Here is a 12,037-nt window from a genome sequence, read left to right as displayed (position 1 = left end):
GCTGTGGGTGCCGCCCTAAAAAGAAAAAAGAAAAAAAAAGGTCTCCCATAAAAATTGCTCTTGAATTTCACTTTTATTAAAAAATATAAGGAATCTTTCTGGAGTTCCCATCTTGGCCCAGCAGAAATGAATCCGACTAGGAACCATGAGGTTGAGGGTTTGATCCCTGTCCTCAGTCAGTGGGTTAAGGATCCAGCATTGCTGTGAGCTTGGTATAGGTCGCAGACTTGGCTCAGATCTGGCATTGCTGTGGCTGTGGCATAGGCTGGCAGCTGTAGTTCCGATTAGACCCCTGGCCTGGGAACCTCCATGTGCTGCGGGTGCAGCCCTAAAATATATATATCTTTATATGGAATATTTGGAATCTTTCTTCTGTCAAAACATGCAGGTCTAACGGACTCTTCTGAGTTCTAACTCTTCCTAGAGTTTCATGGAATATTTAATTAGTAGCAGGCAGAGCATATCCCTGCAACTAAAACCCCACATGGATCTGAGACCTGTCTGGCAAGAAGTGAAATTTGTTCGATTCCTGGGCCCTTCCATTTCCCCAAAAGACCTCCTTCCGAAGTCGTAAGATCCAACAAGCTCGGCAGCAGGTGGGTACAGGGCGGGGGGCGGGGGGTGGGGGGGTTGGGCGGGGGCGAAGGGAGTCTCCGATGCGTCGCTAGTGGGCGCTCCGGGCAGAGGCCGGCCATGTTGAGGCGGGAAGGCCCTACCGCCTCCTGGTGGCCACGCTGTGCGGCGGCACGGCGGATCCCCGCGCGCCCACCGAGCGTTCTGACTCGAGACCCTCCTCAGGAAACCACGCAGCTGGGTCGCCTACGTCAACGGTCGGGACCCCATGGTCGCCCTCTGCCCCTGTTCGCCCCTCAGGCTCTCGAGCCCAGCCCCTGCCCGCCTCACAGAATGCAGCCCTTAGGCCTCAAGAGTCCCCACGCGCTTGGCCAGCGGCCTCTGCTATCGTTGCTGCTCCTGCTGTGGCTGCTGCTGAGGCCAGTAACCTGCGCCCAGACCACCCTAGGCGCCCGCAGCGCCCGGACCATGCGGGGAATCCCTAGTGCCTCAACCAGGCCAGACAGGGCCCCTATAGCGCCAGGCACCCCGGGAGTCCCGAGTCTGCAGAAACGCGCAAGGGCCCTGATGCGGGACTTCCCGCTTGTGGATGGGTGCGTAGCTGTAGTTGCAGTGTGTGGGCTGAACCTGACTCTGGGCAGGGGAGGATGTACTAGGCATGAAGTGCTAGTGAGAAGGCGCCCTTACACCACCCCTCTCTCCTCCATCACCCATGGGTGCCTTTCCCCCTATTACCAGGTTGCTGGTGGAAACCGTCCCCGACCCCAAGAACTGTGACTCAGGACAACTGTGTGAGGTGGGGAGATGGGGTGGGATAGGACAGGCCTAGGCATGCTGACATGTCCCCACTCTAACTTTGTCTTAACACCCCAGCCACAACCACCTGCCCTCACTCCTGAAACAGTTTTACAAGAACAAGCTACAAGGTGTTAACCTGCGCAATTTGAGTCTTGGCCAGACCAGCCTGGACAAGCTTAGGGATGGCCTCGTGGGTGCACAGGTACCACAGGGACACAAATAGTGGCCAGTGGGGAATATGGGGGCCACAGGAACCTGGGTAGACAGACCTCTGGGTGACTATCATAGGAAACACTATGTGCCATCACGTAGCTGCTGGGGAGTGTAGGGGTGGTGCAGGTCAAGACAGGACAGCTGCACGGGTGCCCAGGTTCTGTGTAGACACAATACCCAGAAAGTGATTAGAAAATCCCTGGTGAGTGTGGTGACTCTGAAAACAAAAAGGATATGGTGAACTGGCCTCAGGGCATTCACATTGCACATGGACAAACAGCAGGCAGTGATGTGTCATGATTCCAGCTTGGCTACTGGCAGCAAGCTGAATATTCATCATGGTACCACAGGATCAGGCAGGCAGTGCCACACTCGGGGCCACTGACCCAAACGAGTACCTTGGGGGCTGAGGAGGAGTAGCAGGCCAAGGACATTGGAGACCACTCTGATCTCATTCTGGACCCCTGGGCCAACCCCTAGTTCTGGTCAGCCTATGCCCCATGCCAGACCCAGGACCAGGATGCCGTGCGCCTCACATTGGAGCAGATTGACCTCATTCGTCGCATGTGTGCCTCCTACTCTGAACTGGAGCTTGTGACCTCAGCCAAAGGTGGGCTGGGGAATGGTTAAGATAGTCAGGGGCTCACTCTGCTGGTTCTGGCCCTGGTCTCCGACTACTTGATTCCCTTCCCTCTTCTAGGACTGAGCAGCACTCAAAAGCTGGCCTGCCTTATTGGCGTGGAAGGTGGTCACTCACTGGACAGCAGCCTCTCTGTGCTCCGAAGTTTCTACCTGCTGGGAGTACGCTACCTGACACTCACATTTACCTGCAGCACACCCTGGTGAGCAGAGCGCCAAGCCAGGGTGGAATAGTAGATGCAAGGTGGGGAAAATGCCAGAGAGATGAGGACAGAGGGGGTCCACAGAGGGAGACTGGATTCTCAGCGTCCTTCCCATACCCGGAAGGTGGCTGGTCCAGATCCCGCCCTGTTCTGGATAAGGGATGAATGGACAGAGAGCCTGGATGTCCAGGCTGTATTAGCCAGAATGTGGCCTGTTAGACTGTCCTCCCGTGGCTGTGTTACAGGGCAGAGAGTTCCACCAAGTTTCAACACCACTTCTACACCAACATCAGTGGGTTGACAAGCTTTGGTGAGGTAAGGACTCTTGTTCCATAACCTACCCAACCTATCCCCTACAGATATGTACACACATATGTGACTCTCCTGACCCCTCCCCTCAAAAAACAAAAACAAAAACAAAAAAACAACCACACCTGTCCTTGCAGAAGGTGATAGGGGAAATGAACCGCCTGGGCATGATGGTGGACTTGTCCTATGGGTCGGACATCTTGGTGCGGCAAGCCCTGAAGGTGTCAAGGGCCCCTGTGATCTTCTCCCACTCAGCTGCCAGGGCTGTGTGTGACAATATGCTTAATGTTCCTGATGACATCCTGCAACTTCTGGTGAGTAGCCACCCCAGCCCTCAAACCCAGGGCTAGGCATGCTTCATCCAAAGATCCTTGACCTTGAACAAAGCTACCAGCCCTGGCCTCACTTACCCTTAGACCCAAGGGCTGGTTAACTCTCCATCTCTGAAAGTCAAAGCCAAATAAGTTCTACCCAGAGACCAAGAGAGGTAAGCTCACTTTCCTAACCCCTGAAGCAGGACTCACCACGTGTCCTACCAGAGCCCCCAGGGCATAGGTGGCAGGCCATCAAGCCAGAAGGGCCAAGCTGAGTGTCTATTCCTTTATCCCTGTAGAAGAAGAATGGTGGCATTGTGATGGTGTCACTGTCCATGGGGGTGCTGCAGTGTAACCTGTTTGCTAATGTGTCCACGGTGGCAGGTGAGTCCCACTTGAACTCCTTGTGTGGTTATAGCTTGGCCTGTGGCCACTGGGACAGCCCTCAGGACAGCTCTAGCCATCTAGCGCACCTGCTGGGCATTAGGCAAGCCTCCCAACAGCCCAGGGGAGCAGACACAGCTCACTGCCCTGCCACCCAGATCTGGGGCCACAGTAAGTGCTGATGGGTACAGGGGAGGCAACTGCCTCTGCCTCTCACTTTTGCTGCCACATCTCAGACAGGCTAGGCAGAGTCCTGCAAGCAGACCCTCAAGGAACTCACCCAGAGGCAGGATGGCTTCTGGGCAGGAAAAGACCCAAAGGGGTGGTTGCTCTGAGGTTCACTCTGGGTCCAGTGTCTAGCCTGTGACCACCTGAGAACTCACAGTAGGAATACTCTGTGGAGTTGGCTACTGTGTCCTGGAGTGCTGTGGGCAGGAGAATTGGCCATACTGAGCTTCCTCAGATCTGGGCTGATCCCAGGGTCTGACTCCAGCCTCGTGGTGCCCACCACGAACTGTCACCCCCTAGATCACTTTGACCACATCAGGGCAGTAATTGGATCTGAGCACATTGGGATTAGTGGAAATTATGATGGATCTGGCCGGTGAGTGTTTCCCTGGAGTTCGTCTTGGACAGGGATACAGTGGGGAGTTCTTTAGTCTCAGGTTCCTAGCCGATGGTCCTCCCATCCTCAGGCCTCTACCACCACAGACTCTGGTCTTTCACCTGCCATCTTCCTGCTCCCAGGGTCTGTTTCCCAGACTCTCCCCGTCCCTCCTGTGGCCCAGTGAGTCAGATCATCACCCTTGTTAAGTACCTCACCCCCTCCCAGGAGAACTCATCTGCCCAGCATATGCTCTACCCCAGCCCAGCCAATCTGCTGTGGACTGAACATCTGTTCAGCAGGTTAATGCTGCACAAGCCCAATCTTCATGGAACTTCCGAAGTTGCATTCAGTAGCCTGAAGAATATAGTCCTTAATTTCCCATATGTGGTTGGGGTTCATGTGAGGATGGGCCCTAGACCATGATTGGAGCTGAGGGTCCACAGCTACCCAGCTGGTGGCCACACAGGTTCCCACAGGGGCTGGAGGACGTGTCCACATACCCAGTACTGGTAGAGGAGCTGCTGAAGCATGGCTGGAGGGAGGAAGAGCTTCAGGGTGTTCTTCGTGGAAACCTGCTGCGGGTCTTCAGACAAGTAGAACAGGTGTGCTGGCCTGGACAAAAGGATGGTTTCGGTGGTTTGAGCAGGTGGGGGTTGCTGCGGAAGCCACAGGCTGCTAACTGTCACTCCCCAGGTGAGAGAGGAAAACAGTGGCCAGAGCCCAGTGGAGGATGAATTTCCAAACAGGCAGGTGGGCAAGTCCTGCCACTCCCACCTCCTGACTCGGCCTCAGCACAAACACCTGGCCACACACCAGGCGGGAAACAAGTGGCCAACCAGTCAGGCCCCCCAGAGGCCCTCAAAAGCCTCCCCAAACCTCATTCTAGGCCTGGTGGCAGCTGCGACTTTTTCAAACCTCATCCTGTGGCACTAGTGACCTAGATAGTCCCCCAGAAGTCACTGTGGCAATGTCTCACAAAGTTCCCCTCCTAGTCCTCCAGGCACAAGCATATATATGCTGAGAATAAACATTTTGGGTACAGAGCTAGGTGTGAGTGTCCCTTCTTCATGGGGAGGGGGACTGGTCTGGTGGTCTCTTGGTTGGTGAGGAGTCTTGTGTTCCAGACTCAGCTGCTCAAGTTGGGTGTTTCCCATTGGCCAGCTTTGTCACTCTCAGGAAGAGCAGAAGCATCTTACCTCTTTTTTTTTCTTTTTTTGCCACTCCCATGGCATAACCTTATCCTTTTTTAAAAAAAAAAATTTCAGGGGAGTTCCCGTCGTGGCGCAGTGGTTAACGAATCCGACTAGGAACCATGAGGTTACAGGTTCGGTCCCTGCCCTTGCTCAGTGGGTTAACGATCCGGCGTTGCTGTGAGCTGTGGTGTAGGTTGCAGACACGGCTCGGATCCCGCGTTGCTGTGGTTCTGGCGTAGGCCTGTGGCTACAGCTCCGATTAGACCCCTAGCCTGGAAACTTCCATATGCCGCGGGAGCGGCCCAAGAAATAGCAAAAAAAAAAAAAAAAAAAAGACAAAAAAAAATTTCAGGACTACACCTGTGGCATATGGAGGTTCTCGGGCTAGGAGTCAAATCAGAGCTACTGCCAGCCTACGCAACAGCCACAGCAATATGGGATCCAAGCCACATTTGCAACCTATACCACAGCTCATGGCAACGTCAGATCCTTAACTCAGTAAATGAGGCCAGGGATCAAACCCGCATCCTCATGGACACTAGCTGGATTCCTTTCCACTGCACCACAATGGGAACTCTCACAATCTTATTCTTATACTAAAAGCCTGAGCCCACAGAAGAGCACAAAGGAATCAAGTTCAGAGTTGATCCCATCATGGAGTGTGACAGTGGGTATTTCCCTCTTTAATTTTTTTTTTTCTTTTTAGGGCTGCACCTGCAGCATATGGAAGTTCCCATGCAAGGGGTCAAGTCAGCCTACTCCACAGATACTGAAACCCAGGATCCGAGGTGTGTCTGTGACCCACACCACAGCTGATGCAATGCCAATCCTTGACCCCCTAAGCAAGGCCACCTGAGTCCTCAAGGATACTGGTTGAGTCTGTTTCTGCTGTGCCACAACAGGAACGCCCATAATTTTTTTTTTTAAGAAGGTGATACCTGGTATAGGATAAACTAACTTGCTTGGAAATATCAACAGAGAAAAGTGTGTAAAATTTTAGATTTTTCAGGTAAGGTCCTCTGACTTTTTGTTCAATTGATTTTTTAATGGAGAAGGGGAAAGCAAGTCTTTTTTTTTTAGTTGCACCCATGGCACGTGGAAGTTCCCTGATCAGGGATCAAACCCGAGCCACAGCAGTGACACAAGCTGGCTGTAGTAGCAATGCCAGATCCTTAGCCTGCTGCACCACAAGGGAACGAATCCGACTAGGAACCATGAGGTTGTGGGTTCCATCCCTGGCCTCACTTAGTGGGTTAAGGATCCAGCGTTGCTGTGAGCTGTGGTGTAGGTCACAGACATGGCTCGGATCTGGTGTGGCTGTAGGCCGGCAGCTGTAGCTCTGATTGGATCCCTAAGCCTGGGAACCTCCATATGCTGAGGGTGCAGCCCTAAAACAAAACAAAACAAAACAAAAAGAAGTAAAAAGGAGATTACTGCCATCTGCTCAGCTTACTACAGACTTTCCACTTTGGCCACTTTGCTTTTCCTAACCCATAAGGATGGACCAGAGCCAAATTTAAATTATTTCCATGGGAACTTGAATTTAGGAGAGAGACTACGGTGCCAGCTATTTTATAAGCGTGACAATATAAGTGTGGGTCCATTTGAATTCTGTTCCATTTAGCTGGGCTATTTGTTCATAGTAGTATTGATACCACACTGTCTTAATTACAGCAACTTTAAAACAAGTCTTGATATCCAGCAGAGTGAGTCTTCCCACTTTATCGTATCAGTGTTTGATTAGATATAAATGAATCTACAATGAATGATATACAATGAATGATATAAAATAAGGGATTTATTATAGGAATTAGACTTTATGCACATGTAGGAGACAGTGGAAAAGGCTGCTTGATCTGGTGTTGGGTCTTAAATCTGTACAGGTAAGCTGGGCCAGAATTACTCAGGAGAGCTAGATGTGAGGTAGAGGAGAATAAGGACAAACTGGAACAACTGGATATCCATTCGGGGAAAAGAAAAAGAATATTGACCCCTAGCTCACACTATACAGAATGCAACATATCAAATAAAATTACTTTGAAGATGTTATTGATCCAAATGCAAAAGACAGGAGTATTACACACTTCTTAGAAGGCATAAGACTCTTAGAAGGAAAATATATTTGTGACCTCAACATAGGGACACTGAACATAAAAAATATCAATAACAGGAGTTCTCTTGCACTGGTTAAGGATCCTGTATTGTCACTGCAGTGGCCTGGGTTGCTCTGTGGCGCAGGTTCAATCCCTGGCCTGGGAACTTACATTTGCCATAGGCGTGGCCAAAAAAAGGGAGGATTAATCATAGAGGGGAAGACTGATAAATTGGATTTCATTAAAATTAATAACTTATGTTCATCATAAAAATACCATTAAAAAGAGTGGAGGAGGAGTTCCCGTCGTGGCGCAGTGGTTAACGAATCTGACTAGGAATCATGAGGTTGCGGGTTAGATCCCTGGCCTTGCTCAGTGGGTTAAGGATCCGGCGTTGCCGTGAGCTGTGGTGTAGGTCGCAGACGCGGCTCGGATCCCACATTGCTGTGGCTCTCGCGTAGGCTGGTGGCTACAGCTCTGGTTGGACCCCTAGCCTGGGAACCTCCATATGCCACAGGAAGAGGCCCTAGAAAAAAGGCAAAAAGACAGAAAAAGAAGAGTGGAGGAAAAAAAAAAAGTGAAGGAGTTCTCTGGCGGCCTAGCGGCTAAGGACTCAGCATTGTCCCTACTCTGGCTTGATCCCTGACCTGGAAACTTCCACATGGCATGAGTGCAGCCAAAAAAAAAAGGACAGAGAGACCCCTAAAAAAAAAAAAGTGAAGTTCCCACTGTGGCGCAGCAGAAATGAACCTGATTAGTATCCATGAGGTTGCGGGTTCAATCCGGTGTCGCCGTGAGCTATGGTGTACGTCACAGACGAGGCTTGGATTCCATGTTGCTGTGGCTGTGGTGTAGGCCAGCAGACGTAGCTCTGATTTGGCCCCTAGCCTGGGAATTCCATATGCCACAAGTGTGGCCCTAAAAAGCAAATAAGAAGAAGAAGAAAGAAAGAAAGAAAGAAATGCCTGCACACATGTGCACTGAAAGACATGAACAAATATATTCATAGAAGCACTATTTTTAATTATTTCAAACTGAAAATAACCCAACAATAGAGAAACCAACTCCACGGAAGAGTCCATAACAATGAAAAAGAACAGATTATAGCTGGACACAACAACCTGCATGAATCTCACAAAATAATCTTGAGTGAAAGAAGCAAGACACAAAACAATACCTATCATATTATTCCATTCCTATAAAGTACAAAAACAGGCAAAGTTGATCCATGCTGTTAAAATCAGGATAAGGGTATCCTCAGTGGCGGAGGTAATGACTGGAAGAGGGCATGAGGAACGGTCTCAGGGTTGTTGGTAAAGTGCTCTGTCTTAACCTGGGTGCAGGTTACATGGTATGTTCATTTTGTGAACTATATGCTATATACAATTACAGTATGTAAACTTTCCTGTAGGCCTCTGCTATGCAGTTGTGATTGGAAGCAGAAGTTCTGTCTCCCCACCCCTTGAACCTGGGCTTTGTTTCTGCTTGACCAGTAAAACATGGCAGAAGTGATGCTGTGCATGTTTCCAGGCCTAGACCTAAACTGTCAGCTTCTACTCCCTGCTTCTAGGGATGCTTACTCATGGGCTGTAGCCACTACACTGTGAGTAAGCTGAGCAGTCCAGACAGAGGTCCACATGCACAGGACCCAATGCCCTGGTCCACAGCCACACTGAGCTCTTAGCCTGCAGTCAGTAACAATTTGCTTGTTATCTTGAAAGTGAATCCTCCAGCCCCAAATGATGCCATGTGGAGTAGAGACAAGCGTTACTCAGCTTAAGATTTGTGAGCAAATTTTTTTTTTTTTTGGTCTTTCTTTTCAGGGTCCCACCCACGGCATACGGAGGTTCCCAGGCTTGCAGTCCAATCGGAGCTACAGCTGCCGGCGTATGCCAGAGCCACCGCAACGCCAGATCCCAGCTGCATCTGCAACCTACACCACAGCTCATGGCAACGCTGGATCCTTAACCCACTGAGCGAGGCCAGGGATTGAACCCACGTCCTCATGGTTCCTAATCGGATTCATTAACTGCTGAGCCACGACGGGAACTCCTAAGTGTCCTACCTTAATGAATCTATTTCTTGCCTATTACTTTGTCTCTTGCTAAATTCCTTCTGTGCAGAGGCATAAAGAAACTGAACCTCAGTAAGTCCACATACAGGTAAGTGGTTCTAATTTAAAAACTGTGGGTTCAAGTCCCAATCTGGGCCCTGGCTAGGTTCAAGCCATAAAGTAGTGTCAGTTTCAGAACAATTACATTTTTTTCTATCTTATATTTATTTTTCTTTTTTATATTTTCTTGGGCTTTTTGTTTGTTTTGTCCACATTGTGGCATGTGAGAGTTCCCAGGCCAGAGATCAAACTATGCCTCAGCAGTGGTCCAAGCTACTGCACCAACAATGCCAGATCCTTAACCCAATACACCACAAGAAAACTCCCTCTTTTCTTGTTTTATATTACTAATATTCTGCCTTATCTTTTGTAATGTTTATTTTGAATTTTTGATCTATGAATTCTAATGATTTTGAAGTTTTTTCTTTTTTTTTTTTTGTCTTTTTGCCATTTCTTGGGCCGCTACCTCGGCATACGGAGGTTCCCAGGCTAGGGGTCCAATCGGAGCTGTAGCCACCAGCCTACGCCAGAGCCACAGCAATGCGGGATCCGAGCCGTGTCTGCAACCTACACCACAGCTCATGGCAACGCCGGATCCTTAACCCACTGAGCAAGGCCAGGGACCGAACCCGCAACCTCATGATTCCTAGTCAGATTCGTTAACCACTGTGCCACGATGGGAACTCCTGATTTTGAATTTTTGATCTATGAATTCTAATGATTTTCCTGATAGCAGTTTTCTTTTGAAATGTCTGTGCTTCTCAAGGACTGTTTCTTTTTGCCTGTGAGTACCCTGAGATTTCAGGCTACTTGACCAGTCACTAATATGAGCGAAGTTATATCTGAGCTACAGAGTCCCCCAGAGTCTAGAGCTGCAGTTGGGCTGTAGTGGCCTATCTTCCCCAGATAGCACCTGATCCCACTCCTGAGGACAGAGGCCAGTTGTGGGGGCCAGTGGGAACTATGCGGAACCTTTACAGAGCACTTGTTCATTCTAGTCAAAAAATATGTTGGAGCCAGTACTGAGGATACCAAGGTGACGAGACCAAACTTGTCCTGCCTATGTGAAATCCACAGCCTACTGGGCATGAAAAACATTAAAGATCTCCATCAACACTTTTCTCCCTGCAGTGGGTGCTATGAAGGGAAAGTGCCACTGGGTAACCCAATCCTGGGAAGGGTGAGGTGGGGTGATGGGATGGTGGGGTGAAGTCTTCTGGGGAGGAAGTGGTACTCCAAGCCGAGGCCTCCCCAATACCCAGGAGTTTGGTAAAGTAGGGTAGAGGCAGAAGGTAAAAAGGCAATCAGTCGGAAGGAACAGCAAGTGCCGTGCAGACACTTTTTGAGTTCGGGGAAGTGAAAGAGGCCAGAAGGGCTGAGGTTGGGAGCAGGATGGAGAGAGACACAGCTGGAGAGGCTAAAGGGGCCAGATGGAGCAGGGCCTTTTGGGCCAAGAGAAGAGACTGGGCTTTCTCTTCAGAAGAGGCAGCTCTACCATGAGCAGGGAGCCCATTGGGAAGGCTGCTACTGTGAGTGGGCAGCTGAAGGTGCGTGAAGGACAAGCCAAGGCAACAGGCTCTGGTCAGGATGAATGTGGGGTAGGGGCCAGAATGGTGGTCAGCTCGGAGGTCCTCCTGTAGAGCCCAGAGACTGATCCCTGATTCTGTTCCAGAGCTGGAAGTCAGAGAGCGCAGAGTCTGAGGCAAGATAACACTAATTCTGATGTTCTAAAACCCTGTGAGTCATAAAAGGGGAAAAAATGGAGACAGAAGTGTGAGGTGGGCTCTGTGGTTTTCTGACAGAGAAACAAATAGCTGAAAGAATGGCCTAGAAAGATAAAGATGTTAAAGTAAAGCCAATGAGATAACATATCTGAAGCAATGGAGTAGAAAGTGAAAAAAAGTTAAGAGCCAAGAAGCAAAGAGCTTGGGTAGAGGAATGAAGTCCCAGGAGGTGAGATAGTAAAAAAGAAACTTAGAGAACTTGACTAAAGAATCCAAGGCAATGTCCAAAGAGGCAAACAAGGTCTGGCCAGGGGGATGGGCGTCCTTCCTACCAAGCCTCTAGTGAAGGGGCAGGAATCCCTAGCAGTCTCCAACAGGGAGACACTGGAAGGTGTAGGGAAGGGACGAGAAGGGGGCTGATTTCCAGGGACGCAGAGGAGAGGTGGGAGACAGATGACAAAACGGGGAGGGGGTACTCAGCAATGGCAGGAGGCCCTGCGCAGGGCCGTTATGACCTCTGCCGTTCTGCCTACCCTTCTTCCTCCCTGAATAACAGAAATGTCACTGAGCACTCACTGGGTTTAGAGCACAGAGCCAGGGCACCCAACATACCGTCTCACCGAGCCCTAAGTCAGCCCCAAGAGGTGGAAGCGTATTTCTCCATTTTACTAGTACCACAGCTGAGGCTCAGAGAGGGCTGCTCGCAGCCCAAGGTCACACAGGAATCGGGCCTCCCCAGGGAGTGGAGCGGTGAGTCGTACTCCCGCCGCCCCCGGGGGCTTCACTCCGGTGGGGGCCGGCAGGGAGGTGGGCAGCGGGGGCGCTCAGGGAGGAGCCGGCCTGCTCCCCGCCCCCGAGGGGCGGCCCGGGGGGC

General features: G+C 50.5%; 1 protein-coding gene across 1 annotated transcript; it reads left to right on the top strand.

The window, feature by feature from the left end:
- The first annotated feature begins 643 nt into the window (after nt 1–643).
- On the top strand, nt 644–5,083 carry DPEP3 (dipeptidase 3). Its single transcript, XM_047793649.1, has 10 exons — nt 644–1,166; nt 1,447–1,573; nt 2,065–2,194; nt 2,285–2,426; nt 2,672–2,741; nt 2,873–3,049; nt 3,349–3,433; nt 3,962–4,037; nt 4,507–4,642; nt 4,734–5,083. Exons 1-10 carry the CDS (start codon nt 694–696, stop codon nt 4,971–4,973), a joined length of 1,656 nt encoding a protein of 551 aa, XP_047649605.1. The 5' UTR covers nt 644–693; the 3' UTR covers nt 4,974–5,083.
- The last annotated feature ends 6,954 nt before the right edge of the window (nt 5,084–12,037 follow it).

Source organism: Phacochoerus africanus, chromosome 8 (genome assembly GCF_016906955.1).
Source record: "Phacochoerus africanus isolate WHEZ1 chromosome 8, ROS_Pafr_v1, whole genome shotgun sequence".
In the NCBI taxonomy this organism is placed as follows: Eukaryota; Metazoa; Chordata; class Mammalia; order Artiodactyla; family Suidae; genus Phacochoerus; species Phacochoerus africanus.
The sequence above is the reverse complement of the archived record's forward strand: the minus strand, read 5'-3'. Positions and strand labels throughout refer to the sequence as shown.

What these genes read in the sequence shown, in the direction of transcription:
- DPEP3 (XM_047793649.1), top strand. Translation starts at nt 694, where the DNA reads ATGTTGAGGCGGGAAGGCCCTACCGCCTCCTGGTGGCCACGCTGTGCG. An exon ending in GGTTGACAAGCTTTGGTGAG is followed by an intron (nt 2,742 to 2,872) that starts GTAAGGACTCTT and finishes CTGTCCTTGCAG; the next exon opens with AAGGTGATAGGGGAAATGAA. An exon ending in ATGACATCCTGCAACTTCTG is followed by an intron (nt 3,050 to 3,348) that starts GTGAGTAGCCAC and finishes TTATCCCTGTAG; the next exon opens with AAGAAGAATGGTGGCATTGT.